The sequence below is a fragment of the Jatropha curcas genome, chromosome 4 (genome assembly GCF_041381405.1).
Source record: "Jatropha curcas cultivar XTBG-Jc1 chromosome 4, XTBG_Jcur_1.0, whole genome shotgun sequence".
Lineage (NCBI taxonomy): Eukaryota > Viridiplantae > Streptophyta > Magnoliopsida > Malpighiales > Euphorbiaceae > Jatropha > Jatropha curcas.
Window position 1 is genome coordinate 23,625,281 of NC_143154.1, and position 18,350 is coordinate 23,643,630.

Genomic DNA, 18,350 nt, shown 5'->3' on the forward strand with positions numbered 1-18,350 from the left:
CCTTTAACTCTTAGGTCAGTTGTATTTGAAAGCTCATAGTCTCATTTCCATCATCGTAGCCTTTCATTCAATTTGTTTTATGTATTGTTGCATAACTTGAAATATATGTTTGTTTGTGATTTGTGTCTGACTCAAGAATGTCATCGTAGCCTCATTGACACCCTATCCTCAATTGGTCCTTAAGGTTAACAAAAAAATAAAGCAAACTCCAATTTTATAATGCACATATGAGGAAATGGAGTGGTCCAGTCAAATTGCTTTGCCTTGGTTCCCTCTCCCCTGTGAAGTGATGTTTTACCTTGTTGCATAATAGAGTTTCATGATCTCGTGAATGAAGCAACTATCGAGCCTAGGGATGTCCTCAAACACTTATTGTCAATAACGAAGACATTTTCATATTTAATTTTATTCACTTCTATTAGAAAATGTTCCAAGCTATTGACTAACAGTTTTTTGAGTTAAAATCAGACCGAATGATTTTTTAGTGTAACCGATCATTATATAAGGAAATTTTAATACACTCCCAAAGAAGACGAGGACATACCAGTAAATAGTGAAAATTATGTAAAAATGTAAAAGCAATATTCTTTTAAATTTAAAATCAATCATAAATCAAACCAATGTTCTATATTTTGTATTTTCAAATTCATAATCTTTAGATAGGTTTGGGGCACTTGAACACCCCCTGCCCCCTGCATATTTGAATGGTTAAGCGTCTTGCAGAAGGAATTGAGTTGCGTCTTGCAGAAGGAATTGAGTTTCTCGAACTTTTATTGAAATTGAACTGTTCAAGGGGGGAAAAAAGGCAAAACCCTTCCTAAACCCTAATAAACAGAATAGTCCTACTTCATCACTTGGAGAGAAAACCTTCTCCTTCTTCTTCCAGAGATGGCCGAAGCTTTACACGAGCGACAACACGAGACCTTACGCGGTTATGAGCTCCGTCTTCTGCGCTGCACCCTCGGGGCTCCATCGTCCCAACCACCGTCTTTGTCCGATGCTTGTTGTCTTAATGATGATAACAATATTAAAAATCTCTACTTACTTATCAATAGGTTGCTCAATTTAATCGAGACTGGGAACTATCTAGAAGCTCTCTCCTCTGATGCAGCCAAGCTCGTCATTCATTTGCCGGAGCTTCCGGAGTCTTCTTCTGCCGACCAAGTTTACTCCAAGTTGGTCGAGGGCGTGCAGTGGTTTATAATGAGCGGTGGCGTTGAAGTTGATGATGGGGAAAGGGCTTGCAGAATGATTCTAGTCTTGTGTGTTGCCGTTGCTGCGTTTTTCTTTTTTACTCAGTGTAACATCACCGGGTCTGTATCTTTTATTCTTCATTTCTTAATTATATTGGGTTGTAATGGCTCTAATTAATTATGTTTATCTTTTTCTTTATGTTTATTGTTTGAATATGAATATTTAGACCAATTGATGAATTTCCTCGATGTCCTCTGCGGATTAAAGTACCTGAAGGTGGAAAATTTGTGGAATGGGAAAATTGGGCGCGTGATCAGCTTATGTCAAGTGGTTGTCACTTGCTTGGAAAGTTCTACAATCTTCAGGTACTGCTTTCAATTTAATATACCTATTTGCCTTCTCTTAGTGGTCTCATTGATTCCTATGGCTCTCATGCTTGATGGGTTTTGTTTATGGTCTTAATTGGATTTTTTTTTTTTATTTTTTTTTTATTTGTAGTTTTTAGCTTTTGCTAAAATGTTGGTCATGAAGACAAAAGACTTGCTATTTGAAGGAAGCATGTCTTCTATATATGGCATTCGAAGCATTTCATGGTGGCTTGCCAGGGTCTTACTTGTTCAACAGAGAACTTTGGATGAGTTATCTTCATCTTTGTTTGATCTATTGCAAGTAAATATGGGCGAAACTCTAAATCATTTTGGTGCTTTGGAGCAAATAGCAAGTTACTGGGGTGTGAAGTTGCATGACGAAGAAGCTTCTAGAATAGTCTCAATGCTACATTTGGAAGCAGGAATAATAGAATATACCTATGGGCGAACCGACTCATGCAGGTACTCATTAAGTGTTGAAAAGAGTTGTCTAGTAGTTATGCCTATGCTATTTGCATTATAACTAGATGTTTAGATACGAGTTTTTGCCTCATTTTTACTGCTATGTGATTGTTTTAGTTTTATTCATTGCTTGACTATGTGCTTCAATATACATTCATGCTATTGTGATGCTTACACGTTGGTGTTAGCAGATAGCATATGATGTCATAGAAATTTTGAAACTTATCATTGATGCAGCTGTTTAGTTTTATAAATTTTATTAAGTAGACATACATATTTTAAGCAGTGTATCATGCCTTGTAAAGAACATGTATTTTTTTTTCCTTCTGTTTTGGTTGAGAAACTAAGTTGCTTTCTCAAAGAGCTACAAGTGATGCACCTTCATTTCCCGAAGTCAGAAAGTGCCTCTCGATGAAGATACTAGACCCTAACAGGGCTAGATCAAATTGCTGACTTGAAATAACAGATAATATTGGAAATTGGCAAATAGAATTAGCGTTTGAGATAATTGGCATGTTGTAGTCGCTTCATTTTCCTTCATTGTATTAAACCATTATGATTTTAGAATGCTTTAATTCTCTTTCTTATATAGTGGATTCTAATTATTTTCCACTTAACATAGGAGGTTGTCGACGGAGAGAGTTATCATTTGCAAGATTGAATTATTTATTTTGAATACATTGCAGTTATTTCAATTATCAGGATGCCATTTCAATTAATGTGCATGAGCAATAGCCTGAATATTTTGTTTGGCTGGCATTATTACCTTCTGGTCTGCGAGCCTTTTATTAGTTGTCAAGGTAGTCAGCTCTTTTGGTTTCAATTTTTTGTCTGAAGCATTTCTGTTTTGTCAGATTACATTTTGGATCAGCTGAAGCATCAGTTGGGCTTCAGCTTTCTGTTACTGGGGTTCTTGGCTATCATACAATGCATCAGGTTAATATTTTAAGCCTGTTACTTGTAAATCTTTATGAAAATTTTAACTTTACCTCACAGATAACTGCTGGATGCAGGCAGAGCCAAAGTTACAGAGGGTACTTCTTGTCAACAAAAAAGAAAGCTTATCCGATAGTGATGATGCTGTTACCTGCCCCCCAATAAGTGCTGGCGCCCAGACATATGACTCTATTAATGAAGACACTTTGCAGCTGAACCACCATGGAACTTCTGACATTCTTATGATTCCAAAATTGCTAGAGAATGGTGAAGAATCAGAAATGAGTACCAAAAGTAATCAAAATAGCAGTCCAGGTGGTGCTGCCCCTTTAACAGCCATCCAGCAGGCAGTGATCTTGGCGCAGTGCCTTTTGATTGAAAAGAGCAGTCGACATGATGAGTTGCAAAGTAAGTTGCTTGGATATGCCTGATTGCTAAACTGAACCGTCTGATATTATGAGTCGGGCTTTTCCCATGTTGGTTGCTGCTAAAAAAATGAGGGAATCTTTACTTGGTTTCGATAATGCATAATCAAGGTCTTTAAAAAAATGAGAAAAGACAAAAAAATTCTCCCTAATTGGAGTTGCTGCTATGTGTTACATTTGAAATAGCTGGACTACAATTGCTTTCTGGCTGTATATATTCTTAATCTTAACCCTAAAACCCAATTGTGAACCTGCCTCTCTGCTTGAGATCTCTCTTCTGCTCTTATTTTTATTTCTTTTTTCTCCTTGACTGCTTAATTATACTGATTTCTGTGGTTGAGGTAACACAACACTTTCACCAACAAAATGATCTCTTAACTCTACGTTTTTAGTCTTGTAAATTATTTTTCAACTTATTCTAAGAAAGATGTTTGTAATATTTTTCAATATGCTAATTTTCCAAGATATATTTATGTTGATTCATTATTTTTATTGTTTTGATTGAATTTGGTTTCATCTTTTAACATTACTTGTCAGAAACATTTTGCGCCTGTTTGTGATGTGTCAAAGTGCTGTCTTTCTATAACCGATATTTGTGTTTGCTAATGTTGAGGAAATCTGAACTCCATTTCCACCCGAAATCTTTATTTTGGCTTATGGATAAATAAATATAGCATAATGTGAGCACAAAAGGTGTTGGATTCTTTAACACATCTTCTCATGTCAATGTCCAATAGGTCAAATTAAACCTCAAGATGTGTGAAAAAAACCAAAGATTCTTATCAAAAGGGTAAAAATAAGTTGGTAAAAAAATAATCTAGAAATCCTAATTGCAAAGAAAGGGCTTGACTTTATTAAGAATACATTATACCTGTGACAAAAAAACGTCGAAGTTACATATTGTGTTAAGAGAATGAAATCCAAAAGCTTAATACTGGGTGGGGAGGCCTTTACACCCATGTAAAAGTATAGTAAATTCATAGGTTTTGTTGGATGCAATAGCATAGCTAAACCAGAATTAGTTGTCATAGGATTCAATTAGATTTGTTGTGTTGCTCTATAAATGCATATGATGATGTGGCCTTTGAAGACATTTTAATCCATATTCTTTGTTAATTTACGTCTTTTTCTTTTCCAGGATGGGATATGGCTCCATACATAGAGGCAATTGATTCTCAATCATCGTCATTATTTATTGTAAGTGGAATATTGCTATGCGTCTTTCCTGCATAAATGTTGCAGATATTCTAGTTACCGACACATAACTATTAAAATAACATTGCACTTTAACAAATATCATACTCATAAACATTGCACTTTAAGTGGGAGGTTTTCTTTTTACTAAGGATATGAAGATGTTATTACCATTTAGATTAGTAAATAAGCAATTTCTATCAAATTTCTAATAGAACAACCAGGTTCGTCTTTTTATCTTGTTTTTCCAATTATATAAAAAGGTGGCTTATATACCTTGTATACCTTCACTACTTTGTTACTCTTGTATCCCATATTAATGTTCTGATTAAAAGAAACAAACCAGAAAGCTGTTTCCTTTTGCTGTTATTTAGAAAATATATATAATATAATCCAGAAAATTTGTGTTCTAACACATTAATTTTGCTTGTGTTTTATGTTTCTCGTTGTTAGGAGGACTTTCTTGTCCTTCATAGTTGACTCTCACTTCATTCTTTCTCAATAGTAATCATCTAACAAGTGAAGTAAATATGATTTATTATCACCTTCTGACCAATTTGAGGTCACCTGCATAAAACTAGAGAAGTCAGTCAATAACTTGCAGCATTAAAAATTTTTGCACTGTGATCAGTCGTGTTCCATTTGAATATATTATACCTATGGATTGTTCTTGTTGAATTTGATTGTTGCTTTTCCAGCATTGTTAATTTGATGATTTCCCTAGTTTGCAGTCCTTTTAGGCTAAATCATTAAAAAAACCTCGAATTTTGCCGGTAGTTTTAATTGTACTTTTTTCACCTAGTACCCTGCACTTCAATTTTAGTTACAATAGCACCCTAATTTCAAATTGTACCCAATTCAATGAATGAAATATTATTTTCATTGTACCTACATGGTCAGGTTAACCAAAAACTTTAATAACACCCTCACTAATATTGGTTGGAAATTTTCTTTTTAAAATTCATAAAAAGCCAAGTAAAATAATAAATTTTAGTTAGTTATAAGCATAAAATATTAGTTTAGATTTTTATTTTGCCATTTTTTAAGCATGGAATTTTAGTTAGAGTTTATTGAAATTATGCTTAAGTTAGATCTCTCGTAAAAATATATTTTATTCATTATGGTATAATTTTATTTTTAGAGAATCATTACTTATTATCATTATTATATAAATAAATAAATAATATTTTGTTTTTGAGATGAATATATTTATTTTTTATTTTAATATTGGATACAATTTGAAAATAATATTTTATTCATTAAATTGTAATATTATTTTTTATTTTGAAAGTGGGTGCAATTTGAAATTAGAGTGCTATTGTAACTAAAGCTGAAGTTCAGGATACTAGGAGAAGAAAGTTGGATTTAAGGTATAATTAAAACTACCCGCAAAGTTTAGGGTTTTTTTAATGATTTAGCCCTCCTTCTAATATAGAAGTTTATGTGATTCACATTATACAACAACAACTAAGCTTTAGTCCCAAACTAGTTGGGTTTGTCTACATATATCTATTTCTTCCATTCTACTTGTTTTGTATTAATCCTTCGAAACACCTAGCATATCTAGATTTTTCTTAATCATCTACATGGATTCATCTTATATTTTTATTAGTTTTAACTTTTACGTGATTTTTTGTTCTTTTAGATTCAATGTTTTTGCAACTTCTTACGTATCCGTTGGGAGTCAACTCGTAGCCGAACAAAGCAACGTGCATTAACAATGATGCAAAAATTGGTACTTGAGTGTTTCTCTTTATTCAATTCACAATTGGCGTATTAAATTCATAATTGCATAATTGGTTTGCTAATTTAAAATGCTTACTTGTTGGGGTTACTATATTTAAATGCTTGTCCTTTGGGGTTCCTGTCTTTTTTCTGTCATTGGTTTTTTATGAATGGATTTTGGGAGAAATACATTCAAAAGCTAACTCTTGAGGTTGGAGAGCCTATAGTCCATGTAAACCCCACATTTAAATCCTTATACCTTAAATATAGGATTCAAATCCCATACCTTGCAAATATGATCAGAACAACCACTGGACAAGCTTCATGTTTTTGTTTAAGGTAATAATTGATGGTTAAGGAAATACTCTTTAAGTATGAATAATAGCATACTGGCGTTGTTGACTACATCTTAGGCCATTCACAGTATGCTTTTTAAGATAAGTGGCAACATAGTGATTGTTTTAGTTTGATTTACATGATTAAGTGCTCGTTTGGTGTAGCTGATGGTTGCTAGCGGTTAGCTGATAAATATTGGTATTTGGTAAAATTTTGGTAACGAGTTGTTGTTAAAATGTAAAATGACCATTAACGATGTAATTGTTTTTATATATTATGATGTATAATCTATGTACATTTGTTTAATAAGGTAAATATATTATTTTTTTTATTTTGATATATTAAATAGAACTGTGTGGTAAATCCCACAAGGGAAAAATATAAGAAGAGTAAATAGCAAATAATGAGGAAGGTGTACCAACTAAAATAGCTCTGGCCATTTTGTATTTAAGGTACGCCAATTCAATATAAGTCCAAATTATAAAACGAATTGTTAATTGAATTGATTAATTGCTTTTTGGGCCTAGATTTAACATGGAGAGTATATTGCATGAGGGAAGTTTCTGAGTGGGTCGTACCCTGATGGATCTTTGCTGGGCCATTGTATGCTTATCAAGTGGCCACTTGACCTAATTACCATTTGAAGGGGAGAGTGTAGAAATGTGTGTGTAAATCCTACAATGGAAAAATATAAGAAGAATAAATAGCATATAATGAGGAATGTGAACCAACCAAAAATGACTTAGGTAATTTTGTACTAAAAGTAAGTTCAACTCAATATGAGCCAAAATTATTAAATGAATTGTGAATTGAATTTGATTAATTGCTCATATGGTTCACATTTCACATATTATATAAATAAAAAATATTAACTAAATTTTTTTCAATAATATTGAATAGAAATTATATTTTTATAACTATAAATTAAAATGATAAAAAAATATTAATTTTTTTTAAAAAAATTGCTAGTAATTACTTTTATGATGTTAATGAAGTCAAAATATAATATAAATACGTATTAGTTGTTACCAGCTGATAAAACATAGTTGATGGAATCAACAACCAATCGGGACTTCTAACAACCATTAGTTGTTGATTAAAAGGTTTACCAAACATCTACAATCTAACTGTTAGGTACGAATCAACTATCAGTTGCATGAATTAGCTGAACCAAACACCTTCTAAGCCAAGTTAAATTCAGGTCATTTTTTGAATTTTTCTTGATAGTTTTTCTAATCTCTCTCTCTCTTTTAACGTTTTGTGGTCATAAGCCTCATATAAACATGCACCAATTGTCACAAGCCTTGCTAAAACATGCTAAAACATGTTACTTCGCTGTTGTAGTTTGCATTTTAAACTAAAGATGGTGAATTGTTTGTAAAGGACATAGATGTGGTACATGATGGACATAGTAAATATTTAATATGGCATATTACAAAAGATTATTATCCACTACTAGGGTAAACAAAATAGCTTTTGGATAATTCTTTTTTATGTATTTATATCTTAATTAGCATGAAAAATATCAGAAAACTCAGAGCTAATCTCTCAGAGTTTAAGACATTGATGGCAAGAGAATTCCTAATAGTACATCTGATATCTTGCCAAAATGACTAATTTAGGGCATGGATTGCAACAAGAAATTCCCAGGAAAGCAGTCCTGCCCTCAGGAGTTTTGCATATGATGTACCAATTAAATTTGACCAATTGAACTCAGTACTCGAATTCCCAATAGCTGGAGTGGATTTTTACTGTATTGTCACTATTGTTATTGATTTATTATTAGTGTCATTATTGTTATATGTATTACTGTTAATATTGTTACGTGAAAAATTAGTCATTGAACTCCTTTTTGTCCTCAAGCATTGGCTTGATAGTTTTTTTTTGGTTTTCTCTGTACCATAAGTTTGCTTGCTCTTCAACTACCACAACTGTGAAGAAAACCCAAGGAATGTAAATAGCTTGCAAAGGACTCACAAGCGTCATACAAATTTACTTATAAGATGTTGTTATTAGATATCAAGAACTCCATTGTGAAGTAAGCTCTTCCATTTGTCATGCATCTCTAGGATGTTATGATGTTTTGGATCAATGAAGTTGTTTTCTGAGTGCTAGTGCCCTTTTTCTATGTTTCTTTTTCGTGTTGTTCCTCCTCGCTAATCAAGAGAATCTTCTCTTATTTTTTGTTGAAAGCCTCAACATTTCCTGCTTAGTGACCTAATTTGAGATTTAAAGAAAATCGGAGCGCTTGCCTTTAACTTAGCCTGCAAAACTGAAGTTTAATTGGTTGTTTCAGATGACCCTCTTAATGATAGAATTAGCTGGGATATCTGCTTAAGGTCTCATCATATTTCTTAATATTGGTTTTTGATTCCTTATTAATCAAGAAGTAGGTTTATCTAAAAGGGGCTTTTCAGTAATTTTCAGACCTTTTTTACAATTAATTGTGTAGGAGAAAATGAATTAACTAGATCTCTTCTAGATATTAGTTTAGGTTTCTCACACATTTGATGTGCCTTTTTAATTGGGATGTGTGTAAATGTATCTTACTCTGTTGATTGTCAATGATGCCTTTTTTTTTCACTTGATGAGAAATCTGGGACATGGAACTTGATTGGACTTTTCTTGTGCATATTTTCATGATGAAATATTGCTCCACTTATATCTGAGTTGTACGACACTGAAGCTAAATATTTGCACAAGTTGAGGGAGGGAACCAAACAGCGATTAAAATGCATTACTAAGTTAAATTTCAGTCTCATTTTGTTCACGAGTTCATGCCTTTTTTAAAGGTTCTATGTATCTTTGTGCTCTTGTATCCTTGTATTTTCTTTTCCAGTCTGAAGCTTTGTTTAGATTTGGACTTCAATTTCTAAAATGATTTTTACAAGATAAATGATCTCATATAGTTTATCAACTGGTTAAGGAATTTAACACTAGTTAGATCTCCACATTTTCCCCTCACAAATGGACATATTTTAGAGTTTAATCAATGTGCTTTCTCTAAGTTGCTGATGTATTTGAGATTTCTCTCTTCACTTCATCCCTTCCTCTCTCATCACCCTTCCTCCTTCCTCCTTCCTTGGTTTATTTTTTTTTTTTGGGGGGGGGGGGGGGGGGGGGGGGGGGGGGTATTCATTTACTGACAGTGTTCTTCATGGATGTTGTTACATTATTTCAGGTTGAGCGCATTCATAATCCTTTTCCTCGAGTGGAGAAAAGGATTCCCTTTTCATTTGTAGCTTATGTTCCTGCTATTCCAACCCTACGGAAGTAAACTCTTCTTTCAAATGACTTTACTTTTGCCTTCCGCAACATTCTTAATATATTTTATTATGTGCTAGTTGAACATGTAACCAATTAAAATTGGTCTGTTTCCTCTTTTTCCATTTTTATGATCTAGGGAATATGGTGAACTTTTAGTCAGCTGTGGTTTGATGGGGGAGGCAATTAAAATCTTTGAGGATTTAGAGTTGTGGGACAATGTAATATATTGCAACCGGTAAGATGGCTCTTGATAGCCAAGTCTACATCAACTTGTTCATTTCTATCTTCTTCTTTTATTTATTTATTTATTTTTCAGAAATATATAGTTCTTTGTTTCTTTGTCATGTGGGTCTTATTTAAGAATTTGTATTAAAAAAAAAAAACAGCATATTGGGTAAAAAAGCAGCAGCTGTTGAACTCATCAAGAAACGACTGTCTGAAATGCCCAATGACCCAAGGCTTTGGTATGATGGCCTTCTCTTCTTTTCCTTCTTAACCTTTTAAAGTTTTTCTTTTTTTTTTTTTTTTTTTTTTTTTTTTTTTTTGGTCCTTTGGCTTTGTTGAAATCTTTGTGATTAAAGTAAATATTGTGTTTCTTAATTTAGGTTTATTCCTAATTAGTGTAAAGATTGTGTTTCCTAGTTTAGGTTTATTCCTATTTAGATTACTTCCTATATTGGAACAATTTTTTGTATATATATAGTGAAATAGAGGTTGAAAAATATAACACAATTGAAAGAAATAAAACATATTCTTTCCTTTAATTTCTACAGGCTTCTTCCTTTTTGTTCTGTGAACTACAGCAACAGTAGCATAAACATTTCAATAAAATTATTGTTGTGGACAGCTATCAAACTCTCTAATAATCTTGTTGACCATTCAAATTGAGAATTTCATGGAATTCTTTTTTCTACTTTTAGTGTTTATGCCCTAGTTAGAATAGAAAAAATAAAACGGATAAATATGTGACATGCCATAAGGTTTGAAATGATGAATAAATAATTGATAACTTTGTCGCATTTAAAATTTCCCTTTCCTTTTTGGATTTGGATAGGGGTTCAAGTTCATGAGATATTAATAATTATCAGTATGTTTTGGAGTTCTTTATGGGTGATGTTACTTACCCTGATGGGGCAAAGAAAAAAGAAATTTGATGGTTACTAGTTTAAGGCAAACATGATAAATGAGAAAAAAATGAGCAACTTAGATTAAAAACTGCCGAGTAGTTTGTTCAGGTAGAGTATGCAAGATTGTAAGTGATGTTTTCTATTTAGAAAACTTAGCTGTACAACCATGACCGCTCCATTTATTGGATGTTGCCTTTCAATTCAAGAATGCCATTTAGGTTTGTACAGCTAAAGCTTTCTAATAGTTTCAATTTCATCTAATGTTATTTGTTCATTCTATAACTATTTTAAACAAAGTTGATTATATTGCAATTTATTCATATATTTCCTCTCTGCATGTAGCTGCTACATTTTAGTGGTGGGACCTAGATTACTTCAATTTTAATGAAGTAAAGCAACCTTTTCAAACATCAACCTTGATGAATTGTGAATATCCCCACCATATAAGCAAGAGTGGGAAAGTAAAAGAAAAAACAAAAGCAAAGTTACCATCAAAGCATCTCCGTCTAGCAACCTTTTCTATTTGTAGTCACCAGCCAAAGGAATATTTCCTAGGATCATATGTGTTCCACTTCTACGAACAAATTCCACGCTATCTCCCTACCCCCACCGCCATAAAATAAAGGGACAACATAAGAAAGGAAAGGGAAGAATGTATATATTGTTTATGCATGTGGAAGGAGTTTGTTTATTTCTTTTGTATCGCGAACTTGATTACTTTAATTTTTTCATAGCTTAATATGTTGTCTCCTGCAGCACAAATGCATGTTAGTGACAATTGCTTCAATATTTCTGTAAAATTTTATTCATGTGAAGAACAATATGATAAGAAGAGTTCAGTAGGATTAGCATACTCTCTCTGTACATATGTAAATATCAGTTTATTGGCTTAATACTCTTTTTGACACATTGGAGATCTTATGTTTTAGGTGTTCATTGGGTGATGTCACAAATAACGATAGTTGCTATGAAAAAGCACTTGAAATTTCGAATAACAAATCTGCACGAGCAAAGGTACTTTTAATGGAACTGAAATTTGTATGCTTTTAGGTTAATTTTCTTGAACTAGCTTTTTTTGTGTAACAGAGATCTCTTGCTCGTAGTGCATATAACAGAGGTGATTATGAGACATCTAAAATCCTTTGGTATGTCTACTACCTCTCTATTTCTATTTTTGTGTTGAAGTGCATCAATTATCTTTTGTAGTTGGTATTGATTATGGTAACAAAGAATAACTTGTGGTTGCTCCACAGGGAGTCTGCAATGGCCTTGAATTCTTTATATCCAGACGGTTGGTTTGCTCTTGGTGCTGCTGCCTTGAAAGTAAGCTATGCTGCCTCTTGATTCAGTCATCTGGTCTTTTGTACCATTACTTGTGTACTTCAGAGTTCCAAATGCTATTAGGAGATCTTTTTGGTTATATTCCTAAAGGTTTTGGATGAACATAATTGTATAGTCTAGGGATATTGACAAGGCTTTGGATGGATTTACTCGAGCTGTTCAACTTGATCCTGATAATGGCGAGGCTTGGAATAATATCGCTTGCTTGTAAGTTGTCTTTTTCTCTCTTTTCATTTTCCCTGTCCTTCCTTTTCTTTTTCCCCATGCTATTAGACCAACTTGTTAGGTATAAAGGAAGCTCAATAATTAAAAAGAGAACGATGGATCCTCATAGTGAAACCTTAGATGAAGGCGGAAGAATGATTAGTAAAATGATGGTGATGTGGAAAAAGTCACACTACACATTAACTGCAAATTATCAGTGTTGTTAAAGGCCCAATGCACGCTAAAATACAAAGGGTGATGGATTCCGAGGTACAAGGTGCACAGCTAGGTGCCTGGTGGATACAAGGCACATGTTGACTTAAAAAGAAAAGGGAAATATACTCCCTAGTTGAATAATAAGTACAAGATAGATTCTACAATTGTATAAAGAATATAAAATTCAACATTTGCTAACTAAGTTAGTATCAAATCATTCATATACCTGTAAATTTCAGCAACATACCATCATATTTTAGCAATCACTGTTTATGTATCACAAAAAAATTCAAACTTTGTTAGAAATTCTAAAAATAAGAACGTTTGACATCTATATAATGGAAAGATCAATAAAATGCTACTAAATGTCATCAAACCCCACCCCACCACCACCCCCCCCCCCCCCCCCCAAAAAAAAAAAAAAGAAAAAAAAAAACCGAAAAAAAAAAGAAGATGCAATTTGCAAGTGTTCGATTCAAATGATTCAAAAGTAAATCAAATTATCGAGCATTAAACCATGTGTACATCTTAATGAGGAAGTACTGATTTCTTGATATGATATATATATATATATATATATATATATATATATATATAGAGTCAGAATAGGCTAGTTCAAGGTCCCTTTTGAAGAATAGGTTTTAATAAGGTAGTTCGAAGGTTCCCTTCTAACATTAGGACTCTCAGGAGAATATTTGGTTTTAAATGATCTGGACTGTTGACCCACAAATTAGTTGAAACAATAAGGAAAACAATTGACAAATGAAGGAAACGAGTAGGTCCAGGGATCTCATTTCTCTCCACCTCAAAATCTGTCCACTGTACCACTTCCTTCTCAAAAGGTACCTGAACTTCCTTTTGAAAAGAAGACAGAAATCCATCTATAAGAGTGCAGGTCCAAGTCCTCAAAGAAGCTAGTTTGCCTGAAATTATGAAGGGAAGATTTTCCTGTTTATGAAACTCCTTTGGTGGGATCATGACTGGATAATGTGCTGCTCCCCTTACCTTTTGCATTGCCATTTGAAATTGGAAGTAGGAAAGAGAGAAGGAAACCATTATGTTCATCTCTTTCAGCATGGCAATGTAGGATTGCAATACATTGTGTGCTTGATGAGAAGCAATATTCATCCTAGTTTGGTATTTCACTTTTACATGATAATTATTATTGAGGTGATAAAATTCTAATTTACATTCTCTATTTCCGTCTGTGGGAATCAATTACATTACACTTTGTAAAAAATGCAGGCATATGATAAAGAAGAGAAGCAATGAGGCTTTCATTTCATTTAAGGAAGCCCTCAAGTTCAAGTATGATTTTAACTTGATACTTGCATTTTACATTTTCTAATATAAAATATGTTCTGCACATGCACAAACGCACACAAATAGTTCTCTTCTATTGTTAAAAGTTAGGTGACTTCATTCAGACCAGATAGCTGGCAGTTGTGGGAAAACTACAGTCATGTTGCAATGGATGTAGGCAATGTTCGTCAGGTATTATTTTATGTGCACCTTTGTCCGTCTTCAAAGATTGTCAAAAGTTTTAAGCTATTTATGACAGTTATGAGTGATTGGGCATTCACATGAATGAAACATAGTCCTGGGCACTTTCTGTTTATCTAGATTAACTTACATCTTTTTTCAAATGGTATATTGTAAGGGTATACAGTCTGGCAGTTAAATTCTTTTAATTGAGGCAGTTTGAGTTGACTTGTCTTCTATAGACATCATGTTTAATTAATTATTGAGTGCATTTTGCTATATGTCTTCATTGCTCCTCCACTGCAGATACTCTGAAGCTTGCTGTTGGTGGATGCATTCAATTAATTTATGAAGTCCTTAATAGAGTTATCAGGAATAAACAATTTTGCTTTATTAGTAAATTATTCTGTTATTTACAATATGCATCTGGGAGTATCTGTGCTCCGTACAAATAGAACGCGGAACCATTGGAACATTAGTGTGATACGTGTTTTGTAACATACTTTTTATGGTTGTTTTATGTTAGTGCATTTTGGACCTCAGTGCATTGAGATCTTATGGTAGCATTTAACAAAATGTATGTGATAAGCATATTAATTACAGCACTTTTGTTTCTGTGTATGTTAGGCTCTGGAAGCTATACAGAGAATTTTGCATCTAACCAGTTGTAGACAAGTTGATACTGTATTATTGGAAAGAATTATGCAAGAAATGGAAGGAAGAGCATCAAGTAGATCTTCTGTGTGCCTACCTGTGACTGATGATTATAGCTCCACCAATCAAACTTGTTTTGGTGCTTCCCATAATGCTGTACATGATTCAGAAATACAAGCTCAATGGTCAAGGGAAACTGAGCTGTTAGTGGAGTTGCTGGGTAAAATACTTCAGCAGGTTTGTGGATATTTTTATCTCAGAGGTTTGATTTTTGTTCCTTTATCCCATTGTATGCACGCACCTGTGACAATTATTACTCTGCTGGTCATTTCTGACAACGAATCTACAAAATGTTGCATCATAGGTATTGATCTGGGTATATTTATGCTTTGGTTATTATGTTCAGCATGCATATTTAGCTACTTGGAGAATTAGTGGTGGTTTTAATTGTGTGGTATTTATGCAATTATTCATACTTTGTGGTTTATGAAGTAGTGTTTTTGTTCGTTACTCAGATAATTAAAAGTGATACAAGAGCGGATATTTGGGGCTTATATGCAAGATGGCACAAGATCAAAGGAGATCTTACAATGTGCTCTGAAGCGCTCCTGAAGCAAGTCAGATCGTATCAGGTATAAATGATAACACCTGCAGTGTCCCTTGTTCTTTAAATTGTTGCACCATGTGATTGCATTCAGTTCCTTTCAGGGGCTTTTCCCATGGTATACTATTTTGATATTTAGCCGAGTATTTATGTGATGAAGATAATATATAATATTCAATCCTTGGAACTCTTATTTTTTTGTCAAGTGCTGGCATTAATGTCAGGAAGGTGGTCTATGAAGTTTTTGTGATGCATGTCTCTTTTGTCGAAACTGATCATGCAGTTCATATTTGTAAATATAGCAATTTATAAATATTGAATATCCCCATTGTACATTAATGATAATAATGTAAGTTAGGGTTCTATGGTGGGAGTTGGACGGATGAATTAGTCTCTTGGTCTTGCAAAATGGCAAAGTATACAGAGTGGATGCAGCTGTTGCTTCTTCTTTGATGCCTCTTTCCTTCTGGGTGGGTGGAGGTTTTCTTCAAATCATGTCATTTTTGCATGTACTGCCTTAACGCGTCGAACAATTGCAGTCATGCAGGATTCTTGCTTGCAAGCATTGCAATGGGATTTATGAAGAGATTACATATAAGCTATGACTTTGTTGTTATTACATTATTCTTTGTATGTTGGAGTTAGTCTTGCAGACCACAAAAGTAAAATTCATTACTCTCCACTCATAGAAATTGATAGACAGTAGGTATTGATGTGAGGTCAATCTCATCTGGCATATTGCTAAATGAAGTGTTTACTTGCTCAGACTGGTCATGATTGAGCCTGAAATTTTGTAGTGCAATATATATGGCATAGTTTACTAGGTTCACGGTGCAGCTAATCCTTTAATCGCTTGTGCTATTGTTAGTAAATTTTTTGTTGTTTCATTATTATGATGATATTAATAGCTGATGGTTAATTCATGTTCCGCTATTATTTGTTTGTTTCTGTGTTATCTTTAGCTGATTCTTTGATATTAACTTGTATGCATATACAAATCATGGTGCTGCCTTTCTGGAGCTAATTCTATCTTGGAAGGCTGTCACTAGAATTTATTAGTTTTTTTTTTTTTTTTTTTTTTTTGCATGATTATGGTTACAAATATCTCTCTCTCAGGGATCTGATTTATGGAAAGATAGAGAACGATTTAAAAAGTTTGCACATGCCTCATTGGAACTATGTAGAGTGTACATGGAAATATCTTCTTCTACCGGCAGTCGTCGTGAACTCTTTACAGCTGAGATGCACCTGAAAAACACAGTGAAACAGGCAAGTTGAATATATTTTTTAATCTTTGATTTTTTTTATTTTTTATTTTTTTGGATGTCATTCAGTAGTAGTTGCAAACGTTTCATTCCATTCTTTCCTTACACATCATTTCTTGTATATACTAATTTAGTTCTTCACATTTATTTTTCACTACTTTTATAAAAGATGATGATACAAACTATCTTTTGAAGTCTCAGGCTGAGAGCTTTTCAAACACTGAAGAATTCAGGGATTTGCAAGCTTGTCTTGAAGAAGTGAAGATGAAGCTTCAATCATATTCTGTGACAACTTAAGAAACTTGCGAAACAAAATCTTCTTGGATGTGCCATCTATTTTTAGACAAAGGTTACATCCATTTGTAACATTGCAGGTATTACATCAACACAAATATGCATCCAATTTGTATATTCACAAGTATCTAATGCATTTCCTTATGCCTGATTTCCTTTCTTTCCCTTTTCACCCTGAGTCTCATTTTGGTGAATCCAATATAAACATCTGTTAGCATTCAAGTATTCCTTCTCCTTTTAAGGCGTATCACCTGGTCACTGAGTGTCTGAATGGCATAAACTGCCTTATGGGTGTCTTTGTTTCAGAAAAAAGAATTAGAATTAGATTTGTTATTTGAGCATACAGCGAAAACCACCATTTTATCCAACAAGCATTTTTTTTTATTTCCTAATAGATCTACATCTTTGAGTTTAATTTTAAAATTTTGGACCAGATGTTGCCTCTAGGTTTCCGCGTGTGTTCGTTCTACTACACATGTATCAAGTGTATCCTTATTTCTTGTTTGCGCACCTCAGAAATTTCTTAAAGGGGAGTTACCGTATTAAATTAGTTATGGATGTGAAGGGCTGTTAACAATCTCCTTATCTTGATAATAGAGTATTTTTTTTCTTTTTTAAATGAATGTTCCTGTTTACTTTATTTGCAGGGAAATGCTCAAATTTTGCCAGACCGAAAATCAGGTTGCAACCTCAGAGCTAGGTTAGCAAACCACACTTGTATATTTCTCTCCTCCTATGGGTTCGTACTGATATGAGATTAGGGTTTTCTCTTCCTTTTTGTCTGTAACATATGTACCCTAATGTTGTATTTATTTATCTGTTTATTAGTTAGATATTTATCATAAAATCAAGTTCCTTAATGTATTTTTCAAGTATTTGTTTAGCTTAGTCTCGTTGTAAAACAACTCTTCCTCTATTATAACGAACCAGAAGATAACACAATGAGAGAACGCAATCTTTGAGAGATAGGACACCAAGCTTTTCAAGTGATAAAGCCTCAAGGTCTGTTATTGTGATGGCAACAAAATCCTCTTTGGTAGTAGTTGTAATAGCAGAAGATCCAGTCTTCAAACACTTTGGATTTTGAAAACTCTTCATTTAATCGTGTAGGTCGAGTCGGACAATTTTCTCTTGCAAGAAGCAAAGGAATTGGAGGATGTAATCTCAAAGTTTCTTTAACAAACTAACTTTAGATACTTCAATTCATCAAATCTTGTTTCATCTATAATATTTTCTTTTTGATTATAAACCTGCCT

At 33.3% G+C, this 18,350-nt stretch overlaps 1 protein-coding gene across 2 annotated transcripts; it reads left to right on the plus strand.

Moving 5' to 3' along the window:
• The first annotated feature begins 631 nt into the window (after positions 1 to 631).
• LOC105636143 (uncharacterized) lies at positions 632 to 17,954 on the plus strand. 2 transcript variants are annotated; one of them, XR_016320517.1, is made up of 21 exons: positions 633 to 1,313; positions 1,421 to 1,559; positions 1,693 to 2,024; positions 2,879 to 2,960; positions 3,038 to 3,368; positions 4,524 to 4,582; positions 6,225 to 6,314; positions 9,822 to 9,913; positions 10,044 to 10,142; positions 10,294 to 10,371; positions 11,964 to 12,048; positions 12,121 to 12,179; positions 12,288 to 12,357; positions 12,491 to 12,582; positions 14,041 to 14,103; positions 14,223 to 14,289; positions 14,905 to 15,168; positions 15,447 to 15,563; positions 16,652 to 16,804; positions 17,002 to 17,174; positions 17,742 to 17,954. XR_016320517.1 is itself a non-coding variant. In XM_089720406.1 (20 exons), exons 1-20 carry the CDS (start codon positions 889 to 891, stop codon positions 17,095 to 17,097), a joined length of 2,793 nt encoding a protein of 930 aa, XP_089576532.1. In that variant the 5' UTR covers positions 632 to 888; the 3' UTR covers positions 17,098 to 17,101. The 2 variants fall into 2 exon arrangements, 1 of the variants encoding a protein (XP_089576532.1); XM_089720406.1 differs by lacking the exon at positions 17,742 to 17,954 and having other exon boundaries at positions 632 to 1,313; positions 17,002 to 17,101.
• Positions 17,955 to 18,350: the final 396 nt, after the last annotated feature.